Source organism: Mustelus asterias, chromosome 16, assembly GCF_964213995.1.
Source record: "Mustelus asterias chromosome 16, sMusAst1.hap1.1, whole genome shotgun sequence".
Classification (NCBI taxonomy): domain Eukaryota; kingdom Metazoa; phylum Chordata; class Chondrichthyes; order Carcharhiniformes; family Triakidae; genus Mustelus; species Mustelus asterias.
This window is the reverse complement of record NC_135816.1, coordinates 70210002-70232895: the sequence shown is the minus strand read 5'-3', so window position 1 is coordinate 70232895 and position 22894 is coordinate 70210002. Positions and strand designations below refer to the sequence as shown.

Below are 22894 nucleotides of genomic sequence, written 5' to 3'. Positions count from 1 at the left end.
ACATCGAAAAGTAGCTTATCTCGTCATTTACCACACTTCTGGACCTTGCTGTGCCCTGCAAAAATTAGCTGCCATGTTTATTTCTTCACAGCAGGGACAATGCTTTAAAAGTCTTCCACTGGCTGTGGGACATTGTGAAGTTATGAAAAGCACTAAATAATTGCCTGTTCTTTCTTCAACATTATGGCCCTGTTGTGTTGCCTGTATCAGTTTGAGGCAGGTGATTATTGTGAGCAGGTTCAAACCTACAAGATACCTTTAACTTACTCTCTGATACAGTAAAATGGAGATGCAATCATGTATGCTGCTATGAAACGGTATAGATTTGCTCACTAGTGTCAATGTTTTGGTTAAATGTTAGCCAATGTTTAAAGAGTTCCTTGCTCACAGTGAGAGTTCTCATTTCTGCATGGTTTTCCTATAAGTGCTCCGGTTCATCTCACACTCTAAAGATGTGCGGGTTACGTTGATTGGTCATGCTAAATTGCCTCTTAGTATCAGGAGGACTAGCAGGGTGAATAAGTGGGGTTAAGGGGATAGGGCCTGGGTGGGATTGTGGTCAGTGCAGACTTGATGGGCCAAATGGCCGTCTTCTGCACTGTAGGGATTCTATGATTCTATGAGAATTTTAAAACATTCCAGATGGTCCATTTGTTGTCATGTGGCTAGGCTACTAACTCTCTAGATCCTCTAGAGCCAAGGGTATACACCTTTAAAAATGAAAAGCTTCATACAATTACAAACAGGAGTCTTTTCTGTCAGCAACTGAGGTCTGCAGCTGAGTTCAAATCCTACCATGGCAGTTTGAGAATTTCTATTTAAATTCGGTAATAAAAATTTGGTAACATATCAATAAAAGTGACCATGAATCTGTAAACCCAGCTGATTTTCCAATGTTCTTATAAGTTATCATACTCAGTCTGGTCTGTACATTACTCCAGTAAGAGTCACATTACTGCTGTTACTGTGTTAGGTATGGGTATTAAAGGACAAATGGAGGTGAGATACAGATAGGCCATGATCTGATAGTATGTTGGAGTATGTTCAAGAGGCTGAATGGCCTAAGCCTGTTCCTATTTATCCTTAAAAATATGTGTGAAACCAGGAGTTATGAGATTTGTCTACTTATCCACTCAGACTGGCCACAGAGTGGTCAGATAGGTGGCAGATACTGTTTAATAGAGAACAATGTATAGTAATATCTGGTTAAAATAAACACCCAGTGTGAACAAGGCAGCTTTTCACCTGTTCTCACAGCAAGGTTTTAACCTGAAACAGGTCATTAGCCTGTCAACTGAGGCTTATAGCTTGAGGGGCGCCACTCCACATCAAGCATGGCTGACCAGGAGTCTCTCCCATTCTTATTGCTAGCAGTTAGCATTTTGGAAGGATTTTGATGGGCCGTTATGAATACATCTTTCTTGGCCATTAAATCCTGGGGTTGGACTTGAACCCAGAGCTTCTGGTTCAGAGGTAGGGACAACTATCCCCTGCAGCACAGGTCCTCTAGAGCCAAGCCTTCAAAAATGAAAAGGGCCATACAATTACAAACAGGAGTCTTTTCCGTCAGCAAGAAAGTAATATTAATTACTGTATGTACAAAACTACGGATTAGGCTGCAGCTGGAGTACAATGTACAATTTACTCCATTATGGAAAAGATATTAGAGTCATGGAGAGAATACAGCTAACATTCACAAGATACAGACTGAATAGACGATGACGAATGCCTCTAAAAATGACCTTTTTCAGTGGAATAGAAACATAGAATAGAAACATAGAAAAACTACAGCACAATACAGGCCCTTCAGCCCACAAAGTTGTGCCAAACATGTCTCTACCTTAGCGACTACTAGGCTTACCCATAACCCTCTACCTTACTAAGTTCCAGGCACTTATCTAAAAGTCTCTTAAAAGACCCTATCGAATTCGCCTCCACCACCGTTGCTGGCAGCCCAATCCACGCACCCACCACCCTCTGAGTGAAAAGCTTACCCCTGACATCTCCTCTGTACCTACTCCCCAGCACCTTAAACCTGTGTCCTCTTGTGGCAACCATTTCAGCCCTGGGAAAAAGCCTCTGACTATCCACTCGATCAATACCTCTCAACATCTTATACACCTCTATCAGGTCACCCCTCATCCTTCGTCTCTCCAAGGAGAAAAGGCCAAGCTCACTCAACCTATCCTCATAAGGCATGCTCCCCAACCCAGGCAACATCCTTGTAAATCTCCTCTGCACCCTTCCTATGGCTTCCACATCCTTCCTGAAATGAGGCGACCAGAACTGAGCACAGTACTCCAAGCGTGGTCTGACCAGGGTCTTATATAGCTGCAACATTATCTCACACTTATCTGGGTTGAACTCCATCTGCCACTTCTCCGCCCAGTCTTGCATCCAATCAATGTCTCGCTGCAACTTCTGACATCCCTCCACACTATCCACAACACCTCCAACCTTTGTGTCATCAACAAACTTACCAACCCATCCCTCCACTTCCTCATCCAGGTCATTTATAAAAATCACAAAGCGTAAGGGTCCCAGAACAGATCCCTGGGACACTCCACTGGTGACCGACCTCCATGCAGAATATGACCCATCTATAACCACTCTTTGCCTTCTGTGGGCAAGCCAGTTCTGGATCCACAAAGCAATGTCCCCTTGGATCCCATGCCCCCTCACTTTCTCAATAAGCCTTGCATGGGGCACCTTATCAAATGCCTTGCTGAAGTCCATATATACGACATCTACTGCTCTTCCTTCATCAATGTGTTTAGTCACATCCTCAAAAAATTCAATCAGGCTCGTAAGGCGTGATCTGCCTTTGACAAAGCCATGCTGACTATTCTTAATCATCTTATACCTCTCCAAATGTTCATAAATCCTGCCTCTCAGGATCTTCTCCATCAACTTACCAACCACTGAGGTTAGACTCACTGGTCTATAATTTCCAGGGCTATCTCTACTCCCTTTCTTGAATAAAGGAACAACATCCACAATCCTCCAATCCTCCAGAACCTCTCCCGTCTCCATTGATGATGCAAAGATCATCGCCAGAGGCTCAGCAATCTCCTCCCTCGCCTCCCACAGTCGCCTGGGGTACATCTCATCCGGTCCCGGCGACTTATCTAACTTGATGCTTTTCAAAAGCTCCAACACATCCTCTTTCTTAATATCTACATGCTCAAGCTTTTCAGTCCGCTGCAAGTCTGCACTACAACTACCAAGATCCTTTTCCATAGTGAATACTGAAGTAAAGTATTCATTAAGTACCTCTGCTATTTCTTCCAGTTCCATACAAACTTTCCCACCGTCACACTTGATAGGTCCTATTCTTTCATGTCTTATCCTCTTGCTCTTCACATACTTGTAGAATGCCTTGGGGTTTTCCTTAATCCTGCCTGCCAAGGCCTTCTCATGACCCCTTCTGGCACTCCTAATTTCCTTCTTAAGATCCTTCCTATTAGCCGTATACTCTTCAAGATCTCTAACATTACCTAGCTCCCTGAACCTTTTGTAAGCTTTTCTTTTCTTCTTGACTAGATTCATTACAGCCTTTGTACACCACGGTTCCTGTAACCTACCATAACTTCCCTGTCTCATTGGAATGTTGCTCTGCAGAACTCCAGACAAATATTCCCTGAAAATGTGCTACATTTCTTCCATACATTTTCCTGAGAAAACCTCTTTCCAATTTAAGCCTCCAATTTCCTGCCTGATAGCCTCATAATTCCCCTTACTCCAATTAAACACTTTTCTAACTTGTCTGATCCTATCTCTCTCCAATGCTATTGTAAAGGAGATAGAATTATGATCACTATCTCCAAAATGCTCTCCCACTGAGAGATCTGACACCTGACCAGGTTCATTCCCCAATACCAAATCAAGTATCGCCTCTCCTCTTGTAGGTTTATCTACATACTGTGTCAAGAACCCCTCCTGAACACATCTAACAAACTCCTCCCCATCTACACTCCTTACTCTAGGGAGATTCCAATCAATATTTGGGAAATTAAAATCTTCCGGAATGCAGAAGGTTAATCAGGCATCTGTTGAAGGTTTATAAGATGACTGAGTGAATAGTGATAGATACTTTCCCTCAATTTGTGAGTCACTAACAAGAGTGTATAAGCTGGAATTTTACCGGGATGGGCAAGTTTCGCAGAACGGCATTCTCTGTTGGCCTCGGGCGGGATCTTACGAGCCTCGCGTGGGTATGCCGGTAAAATTCCGGCCATAGAATCAAGATTAGAAGAAGAAGGGCAAGCTAGAATAACTTTTTGTGCTGTAAAAGGATTTGAGGAGGAGGCAGGGATGGGGGAATGAGTTTGAATGTCTCTAGTGCAGAATATGATGGCTGAATGGCCTACTTCTATACTGCAGATTCTATGAGCTTATTATTGCATGTCTGTGAGGTGTTGCTGCCAAAATTTAATAAAGTCAGCAGCTTCAGTGTAGCGCTGTAATGTGAAAACTGCAATGTAACAGGGCTGTTAGATATAAACTATTTTAGGTGCAGTATGTGTACTGACCTCATAATCCTTCACTGGTGTTATCAAAACCTGACTGAGTCAGGGGTTGAAGCTGCGTTATTCATTATCATTTGTTCTTCCCAATTTATTTTAATTTGTACTGACTTCTGTTCATTTTGGGAAAGAGTCAGTTGTTAAATTAAATATTCCAGTGTTATGGGTGGAGGGGTTGGGTGGGGGGAGGGGAATTCATTTAAGCAGCAATAATTTCTTCTCTCACCACCCATCCAAAAGCAGGAAGGTGTTTTTGATTTTCTTCCCCTTTTATAAGTGGTATAAGTTGAGGTCACAGTTTCTATTGGTTTTTTTAGTGATCCAGTTTTTCTCCATAACCCTCACAGCGAACTCGAGATAGGATGAATTCATTTTCACACACTCAAAATGAGGAAGGATGGTCACAACATTGCCTTCTTTGCATTCACACCTTGAACTGGGATAGAGAAGGAAAAGATTTACGTTGCCGAGACGACAGAGAAAATAAATATTGTTTCACATGAGTTCCAGAATTAAATTCCAATAGGGTATTCCTTCACGGAAGTTGGTGGGTTGAAAACTGATCCTGGATAATTTACTTTTCCGGTGATGTTGACTCCACTCAATGGGATAGGCATGCTGGGATGAATCTTATATGGTACAGAATTTCCAGCAGTGTAGTTGAGGTCACATGTCTTACTAGGGCCGGAGCTCCTTGCCTGTGAGGCTGCTAGTCAGATGGTTTAAAAAGGGGAGACTGAAACTTGCAGTTCAGCAAGACAATAAATTGGTTCCGCAGGCCATAGGTCCATGTCACGTAACTCCCACCTCTCCACACTGTTTTTGACAAAGGGTGTGTATCCCTTGTCGGAGTCCCCGAGATTGTTCAATGCTTCAACCATTATAAAATCAAAGAGAGGTTGAGGGGCCCTTTGTCTTAGCAGATGAGCAGACTCCTGTTGGCCAGTCTGGGTTATGAAATGCAGATGCCTTTGTACAACGCTCTTTAAATTTGGTCTGTGCAGCCCACAGAGTGTTGTTAGTGGCTTTTCAGGGATAATGAGGTGCACGTTTTCCCAATGCTGCCAGGTAACTTCTTTTGCTTGAGGTCACAGATGGGCATAGATTCAGCCATTTTAGGTCTATGTCCAGTTTGAAATTTAGAGAGATAGCAATGAGCATATCTCTATGTATTTTATTTTTAAAAATACACAAGTTGAAGTCTTAGCCCTTCACATTAGTTTGATTCTTCAATCAGTGGGGTCGTGAGCTTGGCACTATGGAGATTTATTTCCAGTAATTGGTCGAGTATGGTTCTGAAAGCCAGGTTGCAAAATACAAGCATGTTTTTGCTCCAGGCTGATAAAAAGAGAAGAATATCAAAGCTTTATATCTTAGTCCATCACATGCTAAATAATGTGAAGGCAAAATACTGCGGATGCTGGAATCATGCTTTAATCTTCTCTCTTGTGACCAAACCTCATGGAAATATTATAAGGATGAAGTGACAAAAGGCAGTGAAAACCTAAAGCACACCAAATTTGAGTCAGCTTCTGCCATTCATATTTATTTAAGTGAATTGCATTTGTGAAATAAATCTGTAATGAACTCCAAAGGAGTACAGAGTTATTGCTCTGACTGGCTATGTGCTCCTAATGGTGGAGTGAGTTCATCAAGAGAGTATGATATTTCTCTGAATTCGATCCCTGGTTAGTTGAGTTCAACAAGAGCAATGCTGGGATTGCTGTAATTGATCACAGTGCTCCGCAGTTAGGAAGAAGAAAGTCTCTTGGTTTATTGTGTCGAGGGATAAATATGGAGCAAGCGATGGGTTGAATTCATCAGCGGTAGAGGTTTGAAGTAGATGGTAGTGCGAACTGATTCATCACATAGGCCGTATCGATTGAAGGGAAAGTTAAGTAGAGTAAGTAACATGCTGATTAGGCCATTTTTGGGCAGGTTGCTCCAAGCACCAGGCTTGCAAATAGCGACAACATTAACCTCTCCGGGTAAGAGCCCTCACCACTGAGTCAGTAGGGTGTGCAATCAACTCCCATTCCTGAGGCTTGAGCACATAGTCCAGATTGACACTCCACTGCAGTACTAGAGAAGTGCTGCATTGTCAGTGGAACTGTCTTTTGGCTGAGACGTTAAAACGAGGCTCCATCTCTCCTCTCTGAAGGATGTAAAAGGTCCCTTGGCTCCTTTTCATAGACGGGCGAGGTAGATCCCCCCCCTCCCCCCCCCGTCCCCTGGTGCCCTGGCCAATATTCATCCCTCAACTATCACCTGAAAGCAGATTATCTGATCACCTCATTGCCACTGTGGGATCTTGCTGTGTACAAATTCATAGAATCCCTACAGTGCAGAAGGAGGCCATTCAGCCCATTGAGCCTGCATCAACAACAATCCCATCCAGGTCCTATCCAAATAACCCCATATATTTACCCTTCTAATCCCCCTGACATTAAAGGGCAATTTATCATGGCCAATCAACCTAACCCGCACACCTTTGGACTCACTTTTCCTATATTACAAGTGATAACACTTCAAAAGCTTTTCATTGGCTATAAAGCCCTTTGGGATGTCCTGAGGCTGTGAAAGATGCTATATAAATGCAATTCCTCACCTTTTAAGTGTTTCCCAATGAGGTGCCAACACTGCGGCTTAATTTTGCAACCTGAGCTCTGGGTGGCGGAATTTCTCCAGGGAATGTGGAATCACTGAAATTACCTAAAGGTAAATGGAAGGAATGAATCAGTGCATGTCCGGCTGGAAGCGAAGCATGGCTATGGCAGAATGAGGTAAATATTACGGTTACCATTATAAGATACCAGGCATACTGAATGACTGTATACTTGCGGCATGGGGGCACCTGTTGTCTTACAGCACCAGGGACCCAGGATTGATTCCCGTCTTGGGTCATTGTCTGTGTAGAGTTTGCACATTCTCTCCGTGTCCTCATGGGTTTCCTCCGGGTGCTCCAGTTTCCTCCCACAGCCCAGAGATGTGCAGGTTAGGTGAATTGGCCATGCCAAGTTCTCCCTCAGTGTCCCGAACAGGTGCTGGAGTGCGGCGACTAGGGGATTTTCACAGTAACTTCATTGCAGTGTTAATGTAAGACTACTTGTGACGAATAAATAAACTTTACTTTTGCTTCACTAGGTGTGACATCCATACTCTGCTGCTATTGTTAGCTCAAGATTCGCTGATCCAGTTAGTTTTAGAAGAGCAGTAGCTCATTTGTACTGATGAAGAATTGCTCCTATATCAGACAATGCCAGTTTGCACTCAACTCTAAAGAAACAACAAAAGGGAGCATTCAGTTCAAAAGGGAAAATTCAAACACAGGAATACTAAAGTAAACCTGATTGCACACCCACTACAGACTGAGTGATCATTCTGGAAATCAAGAGGTTACCCAAATGGTCCCTTAAATGGTCCCATAACACAATTCTCAGTGCACTTCTCTGATTAAGAAGCAATATCTGTGGGGCCAGTGTTCAAATCCCACCACAGCAGATGGTGAAATTTGATTTCAGTAAAAATCTGGAATTTAAATTCTAATGGTAACCATGAAACCATTGTCAATTGTTATAAAAACCCATCTGGTTCACTAATATTCTTTAGGGAAGGAAATCTGCCATCCTTACCTGGTCTGGCCTACATGTGACTCCAGACCCACAGTAATGTGGTTGATTCCTCAAATGTCTTCTGAAATGGAGGGCACTTAGGGACAAGTAATTAATGCTGGCCCAACCAGTGATGCTCATGTCCCGTAAAAATGAATGGCAAAAGAAAGAATTATCTTTGAGAATCATAAAGAATCCTTTTGATCTGTTTTTGGATGAACTTCCTGCAGAGTTGCGATGTCATGTTGATCTGCTGCCCCCTCATTATTAACTGCACTGCGTAATCCAATTTGCCTTTAGGCACAGACAGAACGTGGTGCATGACTGTCAGACTGCAAAATGGAGACATCTCAAGATGTAGCTGGACTCCATCCTCCACCCTGGCACAAACCTCTCCGCTGCCATTGAATCACTTTCTGGTCCTTTTGATCCCTGCCCTTCTTGGTTGCTTGTCTGCACCTTCGAAGGGGATTCGATGCCTTGAGACGAAACCAGGGGAGGAACATCTTCTTTGTTAGGAGTGTCTATCAGATGTGCAGCCCAATCAATCAAGTTGCTAACTGTACTGAATTTTATCAGCAATGTCTCTAAGACATGCAATGATATGGGCGGCACAGTGGCACAATTGTTAGCACTGCTGCCTCACAGCGCCAGGGATCCGGGTTCGATTCCAGGCTTGGGTCACTGTCTCTGTGGAGTTTACACATTCTCCCCGTATCTGCGTGGGTTTCCTCCGGGTGCTCCGGTTTCTTCCCACAATCCAAAGATGTGCAGGTTAGGTGAATTGGCCATGCTAAATTGCCCCTTAGTGTCGGGGGACTAGCTAGGGTAAATACATGGGGATAAGACCTGAGTTGGCTTATGATCGGTGCAGACTCGATGGGCCGAATGGCCACCTTCTGCACTGTAGGATTCTATGATTCTATAAGCTTGTAGAACCTACAGTGCAGGAATGGGCCATTCAGCCTATTGTATCTGTGATAGAGATATCCAAACCTATCCCCTTCCATGAAACTTATTGTAAGGAAGAGTTTGAGTTGCTCTGCAAATGCTGTGATCTCTTATCCTCCTTTGTACAAATGGCCGGACTTCACGAATGAACTCATACAATGAATGACCGTGATCGGGAATGGTGACTGTAACAGTTAAGGCTGATTCTGCCCCAACCAAACCCCTACCCCGGGAAGCAATTAGAAGCAGCATTCCTCTCTAATGTATTTCCCATTTGGGTCAATTTATCACCCTAATTTCTGCACTTGTAATTCAGCACAGGCTAGGAATCAAACCTAGATGCTTGGGGCCAACCTGTCTCGGTATTACAGCAGGGATTTCCTTACTGTGCCAGCAGATTGTTATGAATATAACTTTACTGTGCGATCACAGTCAAGAATGAGAATTGAAGTGCAGTGCTCAAACAGTGACGAGAGCACATCCTTACAGGTGCTACCTCGTCTAAAGATATTGTGTTGCCCTTTCACTTCTGTGAGGAAGGTGCACTTTTGGAGTGGATACTGGATTCTCAGAGAGATAATAAATGAGTTGAAACTCATTTTAGCTGTCTGGATGGAGCACACATACTGCAGAATGTGAAAAAAAATGCCTTTAAATTCTTGCCGTAGGGAACACCATCATTATTAACACCTTGTGGAGTCAATCCTCAATGTGCAACTGGTCAGATGAATAATGACTGTCAATAGTATGAGTTGCTCCTGTAAATGAAACATAGCTAGAGGGTAGCCATAGTTGGTTAGCACACTGTGAGGTGTCACACTGAGTTACTTAGATCAGAAATGCCTCACGTTGGATCCCTGAGGCGGCCTGGTAACACATGTGGTTGCATCAAAACCACTACCAGCAGTCAGAGCAGAAGGCCCACCACCACTTTTGCAAGGCAACTAGGGATGCTCAATAAATGCTGGCTGTGCCAATAATGCTCACATCCAGAGAATATTTTTTTTTAAATCTGGTTAATAGAGATTGTTGCTACAAATGAGATGAATAGCCATAGATATCTTTAAGGGGAAACTGGACAAAAGCATCAAGGAGAAAGCTATAGCTGGTTATGATGATAAGGTTAAATGAAGAGGGATGGAAAGAGGCTTGTGTGTAGCACAAACACCATCAGGAAGCAGTTGGGCTGAATGGCCTCCATCTGAGCTGCACATTCTATGGAACGTTGTTGCTTAGGAATTGAAATCAAGAGCTTGTTAGTCCATGGTGTATTTGGACGATTCTTGGCAGAGGAAGCCTTGAGGTGAGATACTGCTTATGGTTGTATTATATATCTTTTCTCAATCAGCTAAACTGACATTGTTAGAGGCAAAGTTGACAACTGCACTGTTTCAGAAAGAGAAAGTATTCAGAAGGCTTACCTGGGATTTAAAAACTGGCACCGATGATTCCGAATATGTCTGGGCAGAATTTCACTTCTGGGCCAGAACTTGCTCTCAACATAACAAGTGCCAGGCAATGACCAGCTCAAACAAAAGAGAATCTAATCATTTCCCCTTGACAGCCAGGTATTACCATCGCTGAGTCCCCCATTATTAACTGCCTGACTATTACCATTGACCAGAAACTGAACTGGACCAGCGATATAAATACGATGGCTATAAGAGTGGGTCTGAGTCTGCCCATTCTGCAGTGAGTAACTCTCCTCTTGGCTGTTAGAAGTTAGAAGGCTCAAGTCAGAAGTCTGATTAAATACTTTCCACTTACCTGTATGAACGCAGCTCCAACACTCAAGAAGCTCAATATTATATAGGGCAAAACAGCCTTAAACCTTCACTTCCTCCACCACCGACGCACAGTGGCAGCAGTGTGTAGCGTCTCTAAGGTGCACTGCAGCAACTCACCAAGTGAAGTTCTTCAGCAGCACCTTCCAAATCAATGACCTCCCTCACCTAGAAAGATAAGGGCAGCAAATGCATGTGAACAACACCATCAGTATGTTCCTTTCCAAGCCCCTCACTATCCCAACTTGGAACTGTATCGCTTCATTGTCACAGTGAGGCTGAGGTTGTTCTCTTTTATTTATGCCAAAATGCTACAGGCACTTCATGCAAAGCAGCAAATATCCCAATAGAAGCCATCTGAGATGTGCCTCTCTGACATTTGCCTCATGAAAGTGGCACCTTGCTATCTGCTTCACTGTGCAAATGATGTCATTGCCGTGTAATGGGTTAGTAGCATAGTTATGGTTAAAAAGTTAGTGAGGTAGATCATGATGCAACGGTGACATCAGTAATCATGGCCTACAGATTCTGTGAGGGAGATGGAGAACAGTTTGTACTCGAGAGATGTCCCTACCAAATAGCTCATCATATATAACGTGTACATAGTATAAATAAGTCAGTTTGAGGTAACTACTTGAGTCAGACTGCAGCTACTCAAGATAAGCCACATAATCAATATATGAAACTGTGAAGTTGCTGAATATGCACAGTTGATGCGAGCTAAACTCACCACAGGAAGTTAAGTCTTGTCCTTTCATGTCTAAGTATCTTTGTAATGGCTTGATAAGTCACTGCCAATCAACCTTTCTTGCACTAAGGATTAAAAATTACAAATTGTCTCACTCCTTCAAGTATTAATTATTGGCAATTTAAAAATGTAAAATTGTGAAGTTCTTTTCACTTTTCCTTTCTGTCTCTTTCTTCTCTCCATCTCTTTCTTAATCTTCTCTTTCTTTCCAACTCTTTCTTGCTCTTTCTGTACCTGCCCTAGCTTTATATTCATCCACTCGAATTTACCCACTTTTGTCAGTTCATGCACTGCTAATTTCACGACCCTAATTGCTGAGGGAGAGATACAGTTGCTCGTCCAGCTCACTCAGGTCCCAGATGTTTGCTGTCCCTCACTTCACCGGATAAGCTCACTCATTTCAACAACTTGCCATGCACACAGTTAAAAACCAGACCATGTCAGGGCAAGTGGAACTAACAGCAGATGCCGTGAGGTATCTTGCTACAGCAAGTCATTGCTCTCTGAAGCACTGTCCTGGAACTCGTTGTGCAGAGTCCAGGAGTTAAATCCATTGGCAATAAATAAAAACAGTCTCACGGAGGATCATTTTTACTTAACTCATTAGGTGAGAAGTGGGTGGGTTTAGTGTCGTTCTTCTTTCATGACATAAGAGTGGAGGAACGATGGAGTATAAAGTGGGAAGTGGATCTGAAACCCACCCTTTCCCCCACATGTCGCGTGAGGTTAAAATAACCCGTCGCGGTCCCTGTGTCAGTCCAGTGAGCCTCGTCAGGGGAGGATTGTGCAGCTCTGCCTCAGGTCTATTCACAGCCTACTGCGGGTCTAAAAGTGACAGACAGAATCAACCTCTGAGTACAGATTCACACAGGCCACCTGTTTCAAAGCATTAGTGTTTAGGAAGTGAAGTAGGGTGGGTGAAGCATGAACTACTTTAATGCCAACCTAGCAGGGATAAACCCTTGGTACACAGAGGATACATTGCAATCTGATTAATGTTCCATTATTTTTATAATTACCAACATTGAATGCAGACAGCTATAGATGTGTGCTCTTAATTAGCTCCTGTTCTCTGTATAATGTTAAATTTATATCCTGCAGTCAGCTGATTGAAAGAAGTAGCACAGCAAAAGGAACCAGTTATTTGTTTGAATTTCCTCTTTGGCACGTTCTCCCCACTTGTCCCACTGGAAAACTTGGTTCCAGCTGGAATACACTTGTGTAGGTGCTGCCTTGCTGTCACAGCCTCAGTGAGCATTGTTTAGACAGTGGCGTGGGGGGTGGTTTGAGTGTTGGGTTTGATTGCACATTCCTCCCTCACTCCCAAAACCACACAGCTTCCAGCAGGAGTCACAGAACATCTTGGAAGTCTACCTCAGCGAAATGGGGTCAGTTTTCAATTTATTCCTTTGCTGACAATGTACACTGACTCCTGCTGGGGTACAGGCCTGCAAGGAGCAGCCTCTTCCTCTTTATCTCAGCAAGGTAGCTATCCTTCACGGGATGATTAATTGTCAGTGGCCTTTCAAGGAATGAGCTGAAAAAGGGGCTTAGGAGAGCTAGGAGGGGACATGAGAAGTCCTTGGCGGGTCGGATCAAGGAAAACCCCAAGGCTTTTTACTCTTATGTGAGGAATAAAAGAATGACCAGGGTGAGGTTAGGGCCGGTCAAGGACAGTAGTGGGAACTTGTGTATGGAGTCAGTAGAGATAGGCGAGGTGATGAATGAATACTTTTCTTCAGTGTTCACCAAGGAGAAGGGCCATGTTTTTGAGGAAGAGAAGGTGTTACAGGCTAATAGGCTGGAGGAAATAGATGTTCGGAGGGAGGATGTCTTGGCAGTTTTGAATAAACTGAAGGTCGATAAGTCTGATGAAATGTATCCTAGGATTCTGTGGGAGGCAAGGGATGAGATTGCAGAGCCTTTGGCGTTGATCTTTGGGTCCTCGCTGTCCACGGGGATGGTGCCAGAGGACTGGAGAATGGCGAATGTTGTTCCTCTGTTTAAGAAAGGGAATAGAAATGACCCTGGTAATTATAGACCGGTTAGTCTTACTTCGGTGGTTGGTAAATTGATGGAAAGGGTCCTTAGGGATGGGATTTACGACCATTTAGAAAGGTGCGGATTAATCCGAGATAGTCAGCACGGATTCGTGAAGGGCAAGTCGTGCCTCACAAATTTGATAGAATTTTTTGAGGAGGTAACTAAGTGTGTTGATGAAGGTAGGGCAGTTGATGTCATATACATGGATTTTAGTAAGGCGTTTGATAAGGTCCCCCATGGTTGGCTTATGATGAAAGTGAGGAGGTGTGGGACAGAGGGAAAGTTGGCCGATTGGATAGGTAAGTGGCTGTCTGACCGAAGACAGAGGGTGGTGGTCGATGGAAAATTTTCGGATTGGAGGCAGGTTGCTAGCGGTGTGCCGCAGGGATCAGGGCTTGGTCCTCTGCTCTTTGTGATTTTTATTAATGACTTAGAGGAGGGGGCTGAAGGGTGGATCAGTAAATTTGCTGATGACACCAAGATTGGTGGAGTAGTGGATGAGGTGGAGGGCTGTTGTAGGCTGCAAAGAGACATAGATAGGATGCAAAGCTGGGCTGAAAAATGGCAAATGGAGTTTAACCCTGATAAATGTGAGGTGATTCATTTTGGTAGGACTAATTTAAATGTGGATTACAGGGTCAAAGGTAGGGTTCTGAAGACTGTGGAGGAACAGAGAGATCTTGGGGTCCATATCCACAGATCTCTAAAGGTTGCCAGTCAAGTGGATAGAGCTGTGAAGAAGGCCTATAGTGTGTTAGCTTTTATTAACAGGGGGTTGGAGTTTAAGAGCCGTGGGGTTATGCTGCAACTGTACAGGACCTTGGTGAGACCACATTTGGAATATTGTGTGCAGTTCTGGTCACCTCACTATAAGAAGGATGTGGAAGCGCTGGAAAGAGTGCAGAGGAGATTTACCAGGATGCTGCCTGGTTTGGAGGGTAGGTCATATGAGGAAAGGTTGAGGGAGCTAGGGCTGTTCTCTCTGGAGCGGAGGAGGCTGAGGGGAGACTTAATAGAGGTGTATAAAATGATGAAGGGGATAGATAGAGTGAACGTTCAAAGACTATTTCCTCGGGTGGATGGAGCTATTACAAGGGGGCATAACTATAGGGTTCGTGGTGGGAGATACAGGACGGATATCAGAGGTAGGTTCTTTACGCAGAGAGTGGTTGGGGTGTGGAATGGACTGCCTGCAGTGATAGTGGAGTCAGACACTTTAGAAACATTTAAGCGGTTATTGGATAGGCACATGGAGCACAACAGGATGATAGGGAGTGGGATAGCTTGATCTTGGTTTCAGATAAAGCTCGGCACAACATCGTGGGCCGAAGGGCCTGTTCTGTGCTGTACTGTTCTATGTTCTATGTTCTATGTTCAAACTGTGGTCGGGCTGGGGTTGGGGACAGGGAGGGGAAATCGCCTTTGCCCAGTCTCCAGGTGAAAACTGGGATGGCAAAGAGAAGTCAATCCCCACCCCAACCGCCTGTCAATTGTAGAATGGAAGCGACTATTCCAGCTCAGAGTGACAGCAGACTTTTCCCCCTTTTTTTTGCAATGGTTGTTGAATTTTTTTAAAATTCATTCGTGGGACATGGGTCTGACTGGCTGGCCAGCATTTATTGCCCATCCCTAATTGCCCTTGGACTGAATGCCTTGCTAGATCATTTCAGAGGGCAGATGAGAGTCTACCACATTGCTGTGGGTATGGAGTCACATGTAGTCAGACCAGGTAAAGAGGGCAGTTTTCCTTCCCTCAAGGACATTAGTGAACCAGATGGGTTTTCTCCAACAATTGACAATGGTTTCATGGTCATCAGTAGATTCTTAATTCCAGACTTTTTTTAATTGAATTTAAATTCCACCATCTGCCATTGCGGGTTTCGAACCCGGGCCCCCAGAACATTCGCTGAGTTTCTGGATTAATAGGCTCGCGATAATACCACTAGTCCATCACTTCCCAATCTCTGAACTGTTTTATGAAATTCTGGGAATTTTAAGTCCCAAAATCCAGTGGGCTTGGGTTGGGGGGCAAGGGGAAATATAAAAATATTCTTAAGGATCTCAAACCCAACCCCAACCACAACCCCCACCCTCACCTGCCTCTATTAACACAGGAAGTGGGGCTGGGGGTGGTGGCCAACGTGCTTCCAAGAGACAGATTGATCATTTAAATATTATAATTAGACTGCCATCCTCAGATTTATAAGCTGCACTTTATTTTTTGTCCTGGCGAGCTGGGTTTCCTCTCCACTCCCTGGTTGTGGCTTGGTGTTGCAGGCCCTATCACCCTGTCATCTTTCAATCTGGTTTGCTACGCCTGAGAAATTGAGACTTTGGGTGGGGTTTCCTGCACCTTCCCGCGACGTATATTCTGTTGGAGGAAGTAGTCCCTCGACATTGGCCAGCGACTGGATCTTCCAGTCCTGCCAATGTCTGTGGGATTTTGCATTGCCCCACATCCTTCACTGCTGGGGAATGCACCGTGGGCGTGTGGAATCGCCATCAGCAGATCCGGAAGATCCCACCAGTGGGAAGAGCCAGAAAACTTTGGCCTTTGTTTGATAACTTTTGGGTTTCCCAACGCAATATAGTCACCCCACCTCTGCCCATTCCCCAATTCCAACTCCACCTCCTAGTTAATATTAAGGGCCTAGAATTCTGTTAAGGCAAGGAAACCTAATGCCAGAGTTAAGTAGATTGACTTTATTCACAGTTTAATACGTGCCAATTTAAGAATTCTGCTTCCTACACCTTGAAGTAGGCTTTGCAATCTTGACTCACGACGATGTACATAATTACGATACAGGTATGGAGCTGACTCCAGTCTAAGTCTTTACCCAACCCTGACCCCCTCTTAACTGACCCTGGCTCCAGGTCATGTGCCTTCTTCCATCACTGTGTTGGGCAGTACTGTACTCAGTCTCACATTAACCTTTCATATACCAGACCAAACACCAATAACCAAGGGAATTTCAATAAGAAGGCTAAAAATTTCCTGTATAAAGACTGGTGCAATTCTGAGAATTTGCTTTTATATTTCACCTTTCGCAACAGGGCATTCCAAAATGTTTTGCAGCCAGTGAAGTACGTCTCAAGTGCATTCACTGTTGTAATTGAGAAAATGGCAGCCATTTGTGCACACCAAACTCCCATAAACAATAGTGAGGTAAAGGATCAGACAATCAATTTTAGTGATTTAAATTAAAGGATAAATATTGGCCAGGAGACAAAGGACAACTCATTTGGTCTCCTTCAGATAGTGCTGTGGAATCCTTTAATTTCACCGGGGAGGTCAGACAGGTTTAAAGTCTCACCGGACAGTACATTGTTCTCTCAGTACTGCACAGCCTGTTTTGATCTACAGCTGCAGATTTTATAGTGGAGGCATGAACCCACTTGACAGTGGGCTGATTTTTCATGGAATCAGGCCAATTCTGGAGACCTTTTAAAATGATGAGTGGGACCCCGTTTCCAAAAGGATCCAATTTTTGCTGGTCAGGGAATGAGGTTGACCTGCATCACACAGGCAGAAAACCCAAACTCAGTGGAGCCATTTAAAATTAGTGCTGAGTTCAAACATTTTACCTGTTCCAAGAGCCTTAACCTGCACTGTGAGAGTCACAAATCTATGCAGTACATGTCAATGCTCTTGAAGGGCAGATCAGGTCTATTTAAGTGTTGTGATCTGAAGTTCCTTAAATCCCCAGGCCTTTAAAGCAAAAAAGAAAACAGGCTGAAGTTATCAGTTGGAGTTATTTTTTTTTTAAATGACCACTGGACTGATTTGATTTACCAGTCATCTGTTATATGTTAGAAACAACTATTTTCATCTAGTTCCTATAGTTGAAATAACATTGATTATTGACATTTTTCAGGGGATGTTATTACAGCTGAAATTGTTATGAATGCTTGGCTGAGTTTCAAGAATTCCAGAAATGCTGATCTCAGAAAATAAGGGAGCTCATATTTCAATTGCCAGTTTAAATAAGTTTATTTTTAAAATATTATTTTATGTGGTTACTGAATAAAAGTTTTTGCAATAGATTGAAAAGTTAAGGGATTGAAAATATTTGCACAAGTTTAATAAATATGCTGTTCTATAAATGAGAGTTTTTGGCATGAAATATGTATGACTGAAAGCTCAATTTGATTATTAGAAGTTAATTTCATTTTTCACCTTCACATGTCTCCTGATGTCTGCCCATAGTGGATACTGAATGTGTGGCTATGGAGATGGCCTGGGGGTATGAGGTGGCATGGAAGGGGCATGGAGACATGAGTTGGTAGGTTAATGCAGAGTGGGTATGGAGTGTGAGGGGTGAGGGCTAGAGAGCTAAATAGCTCCCAAAACAACCGTGGTTAAGTCTGAGAGGAAAGAGGCAGACTTGCAACCAGCCCACCTAGATACCTACCTGCTCCTGTGGCTGTCTATAATCTGCTTCCAGGGTTGGCAGGCCTGACCTGATTCTCCCTCCCCCACACCCACCTACCCAGAGTGAAAATTGGGTCTAATGGGGCCTTTAAATCGAGGCGGGTCTCTTAAGTTGGAAAGTTTCCTGACTTGAGCTACTCACCCTGGTTGTGAAAATTCAACCTTTCCTGTCTCCAGTGTGAGAATCCTACCTCTGAGACAAAGCCAGGTGCAGGGGGTTATGGCTCCTTCCAACTCAAGGAAGAGGAGTAAGAAAATGGATCTAAAAGGTGATGCTAAATGTTCTGTGGAGATGCCGGGCCAGATAGAAAGGAGGAGTATTACAGTTGTTAACTTTTGCTGCCATTACTTGTAAACGCACCTGCTTCTCGAGCTTTATCCAGAAATTGAAGACTTTGTTTCCTGATAAATGTACTGCCTCAACCTGACTCAAAATGGCTGTTTCAACACTGTACTTTTCTCCTCCCTAGGGTTTAACTCACAACCATCTTCAGGAGATCATAACGAAGTTGTTCCGAATTGTGAACCAGACGGTTATTAATATGGGAAGAGAGCACAGCCTGGTTGTAAGTAGCCGTGAAGAGGGGAAACAAACTTTCTTCCGGGATCTCTGTTTAATTTACGTAAATGCATGGTGAACTCTCCTTCGCTCGTTAACTCAAATAGTCATCTGTTCAAAGGGCTTCAAAGTTGTCAGTGATGTACATGGGTGTGGGGTCCTCAACTGGGGGTCCCATGAACTACAAATTTCTCTTTCCTTTGTATTGTGCCCTGGTGTATGGGGAGTCCACATATCTATCAGTGTCATTTGATGATGAGAGTAATGAGCATGTTCCGATGGTCCAGTATCAATATTGAAGCTCTGTTGGGTTGATTATTTAGTGAGTGTATGCAGACATGGAATTTTAGCCCAGTATTTCTCTTCTTTTAAGCCCTGGAACACTGAAACAAAAACACATGATCCCAGGGTCAGCCTCTCAACAAGCTACTAAATAAACAAAATTGTAACATTCTGGTTGCAGATGGGACCCGTTTCCATAGAAACAGCAAACAAAAATATTTCTTCGTATTTTCTCTATCTTAAGCCTCAGTCTGGGGGCGGGTGCTACAACTGCTCTGGTTTATCTGGTTTCCAAAGAGACAACTGAGGGTTTGTATAAACAAGAAATTGTTCCTCACGAAAAATCACAGTACTTGACAAGGTGATGCAGGAATTTGCTGCCGGGCTGTGTGTGACTCACCAGTATTTCAGCTTTCATGTACTATTCGTGTTCTTTTCGGGCCTTGAAGGCAGCATAATTATTTATATCCATGTATTTCTGCACACAAACATGACCTGATGGTAATCAGTTGTGGCTCATGGGGTCAGCACAGGTCTGGAGTCTGGCTATGATCTAGTTGTTAAGGTGAAGGATCTGTGTTTAACAGAGACTGTCCTCTGCACAGCAACATGGTGGCCTCCTCAGCTTCCATGTTAACCTGAGGCCTACACTCCAGGCTCAGGCTTGAGGTGAGAGCACAGCAGGACTGAGCAGGCTCAGCAAGCCTGATGTATTGCACTATCTGGTGCTGATTGGTACACATCCTCCAGTTAATGCACTGGGGAGGAACTAGACTGGGTAAGTGTTGTGAGGTGGTGGCGTATGTCACTGGACCAGCTATCTAGAGACCCAAGTGAAGCCTTTGGATATGTGGGTTTGAATCTCACCATGGGGCAGCTGGTGGAATTTGAATTCAATTGATAAATCTAGAACTGAAAGCCAGTCTTCATAATGGCGGCCATGAAACCATCATTGACTGTTGTTAAAAAGTCATCTGGTTTACTAATGTCCTTACCTGGTCTGGCCTACACCTGACTCCAGATCCACCGCAGTGTGGTTCTCTTTTAAATGTCCACTGAAATGGCCTCACAAGCCACAAGTTCAAGGGCTATTAAACAATAAAGGGGGGAAAAAAATGTTGGTTTGTAGAAGTTACTATATTGTGTAACATTGAAGCGTAGGGAGGGAGATTGTCTGGCTCCAAGATGCGGAGTCGGTTGATGCAGTGGGTCTAAGGGAGAGTTTATCCCAGCAGGAGCTTAAATGCGATAGGCGGCAGGCCGGGGTCTTTCTCTTGGGCCTGGAGGTGGGGTGGAGAACTCTGGCCTTCTCTGGATTAAAACAAAAAATCAACGCAGCTGCTTGCTCATTTTGTTTCTTTTTGCTTGAATGGCCTCTACTTGTCCCGTTTAGGACTGCTGGATAGGCCACTCTGTGCGTGATACATATCTGCACAATACACACTCTGCCCATCTTTGTACCTGAATCCCAAACCAGTGCATTTGAAGAGCCTTAAGGCTTTAGGCTGTCACTCTGGATGGTAAAAGTCACCATAGTTCATATGGTGTCCAGCGTTCCCCGTGATGATTGAACAACACAGAACTTGGTGTAAAAGTTGGAGGGATGATTCTGATTTTACCATGGATGAACAGGCAATCGTGAGCTGAATTTCTTCCCTGCCATTCCAGTCACCATCTGTCATTAATTGTCGACTTCTTTTAGAATTAGTGCTGTGATTGATGTATGCTCGTTTCATTGATCTTTCTGACAGGATTTGCAAATTGCTTGATGTTGACAGGAAAATGTAGAGGCAATTTAAAAAGCAAACAAGTATCCACAGTGCATCCTGGGGTGGAGTGGTGTTACATTGATAAACCAAACTACTCTGAGACATAGGATCAATCTCTTTTCTCCTATAATAGAATTAAAGCCACTTTAACCATTGTCTAAGGCTCTGCAGAATTCAGCTTCCCCCTTTCCTTTCCAGGTTTGATAGATGTTGTTGAGGCATGTCGGAATTGATTGGCTTTCTGAGGTTGGTGTGGAAGCCAAACATCATGGCAATTATGGAGGAAGACTGACTTATAGCTCAGCTGTACCAAGGCTCATATGGGAACGTTTAAATACTTTCAGCAAAATACTGGTTTTCTCTTTAGCAAGCTTATGTACACAGCCTGAAGGTGTGTGCATTTTCTGGATGAGTGAACGGAAATGAATGAGCGAATGCAATGTGTATCATTCGTACTGAAGGTGCTGGAGAGCCTTACCTTGTGGGACTGCAGTGGCTCAATAAAGGTCTTCCACCATCTTCTCAAGGGCAAATGCCAGTGACACCCACATCTCATTAATTCACACTGCATCCAGGAGCAGGGGGCGGGGGGGGTGAATTTTACAGCTCAAACCCCCCAGTCCACCTCCCCCAGCAGCATATTTGTAAATGTTGGTAAATGGAGAATTCATAAAATAAATAAGTAGCATGCCCCCTCCCCACCCCCCACATCCTGTCTCCCATATTAGTTGGGCAAGTAAGGCATCAGGCAGCCCACTCATCCATGGGCCAATTGATGCCCCAATGTGACCAACTAATGGCAACTTAAGGGCCGCATTTCACCTCTGCTGCAATGATACACGTGACAAGTGAAGGCGGAAGCAAAGCAGGTAGCCTGGCAGCTTTCACGGTCCAGGCAGGAAAATGTGGTACCTCATTTTGGACATTCCATGTGCCCATCGGAAGCAACTACACCCAAGATTGTACTCCACCCCCTTTAAGCCTCCTCTCCTGGTCTTTAAAACATGCCTCCCTCACTGGGGTCTGCCAGGCATCCCTACCTTGAATCTCTGGAGTTACCTGATGTCCAGGGTCCATTATACTTTTTCCCTGGGGACTGCCTGCAGTCCCAGCAATCACCCAATGATTCCGGCATTGTTGGAACCAACGAGCTTCCAGCCAATCAGGTTGGCCGGCGGCTTTCTGGGGCGGGACTTCCTCTCAGATGGAGGTGGAAATCCCACTTTGAAACAATTAAGGCTGTCCCAACGTATTATCCCCACCTTGGGGCAGCTTGGTTTCTGGTCAGCACTTTTTGACTGGGGGGGAGGTGGAGGAGTGATAGGAGAGATGACTGGGCTATACTGGATCTAGTTCTGGGAAATGAGCCCGGTCAGGTCGTCAAAGTTTCGGTAGGGGAACATGTGGCAAATAGTGACCACAACTCTGTTAACTTTAGGATAGTAATGGACAAGGACGAGTGTTGTCCTAAGGGTAGGGTACTAAATTGGGGGAAGGCTAACTATAGCCGGATTAGGCAGGAATTGGTGGCCGTTGATTGGAGAGGCTGTTCGGGGGTAAGTCCAAGTCTGGCATGTGGGAGTCTTTTAAGGAACAGTTGATAAGGCTGCAGGACAGGCATGTGCCTGTAAAAAGGAAGGATAGGAAAGGGAGGATTCAAGAGCCGTGGATAACCAGGGAAATTGAGGATCTGATCAAAAAGAAAAGAGAGGCGTACGTTCGGTCCAGGCAACTGAAAACAGATGGTGCTCTGGAGGAATACAGAGAGAGTAGGAAAGAACTCAAACAGGGAGTTAGAAGGGCAAAAAGAGGTCACGAAATGTTCTTGGCAGACAGGATTAAGGAGAATCCTAAGGCATTTTATTCATATGTTAGGAACAAAAGAGTTGTCAGGGAAAAAGTCGGACCTCTCAGGGACAAAGGAGGGGAATTATGCTTAGAACCCAAGGGAATAGGGGAGATCCTAAATGAATACTTTGCATCGGTATTCACAAAGGAAGGGACTTGTTGACTGGGAGTGTCTCAGAGGGAGGTGTTGACCCGTTAGAGAGAATCTCCATTACAAGGGAGGAAGTGTTAGGTTTTTTAGGTAACATTAAAACTGACAAATCCCCAGGGCCTGATGGCATCTGTCCTAGACTGCTCAGGGAGACAAGAGATGTAATTGCTGGGCCTCTGACGGAAATCTT

At 44.2% G+C, this 22894-nt stretch overlaps 1 protein-coding gene across 1 annotated transcript in view; it reads left to right on the top strand.

The window, feature by feature from the left end:
• The window catches only part of LOC144505239 (dedicator of cytokinesis protein 2-like), a 618318-nt gene that overhangs the window by 245599 nt on the left and 349825 nt on the right, over positions 1–22894 (top strand). The window contains exon 27 of the mRNA XM_078231263.1: positions 18566–18661. Coding sequence (XP_078087389.1) covers positions 18566–18661 — 96 coding nt within the window. The remainder of the gene's footprint in view (positions 1–18565; positions 18662–22894) is intronic.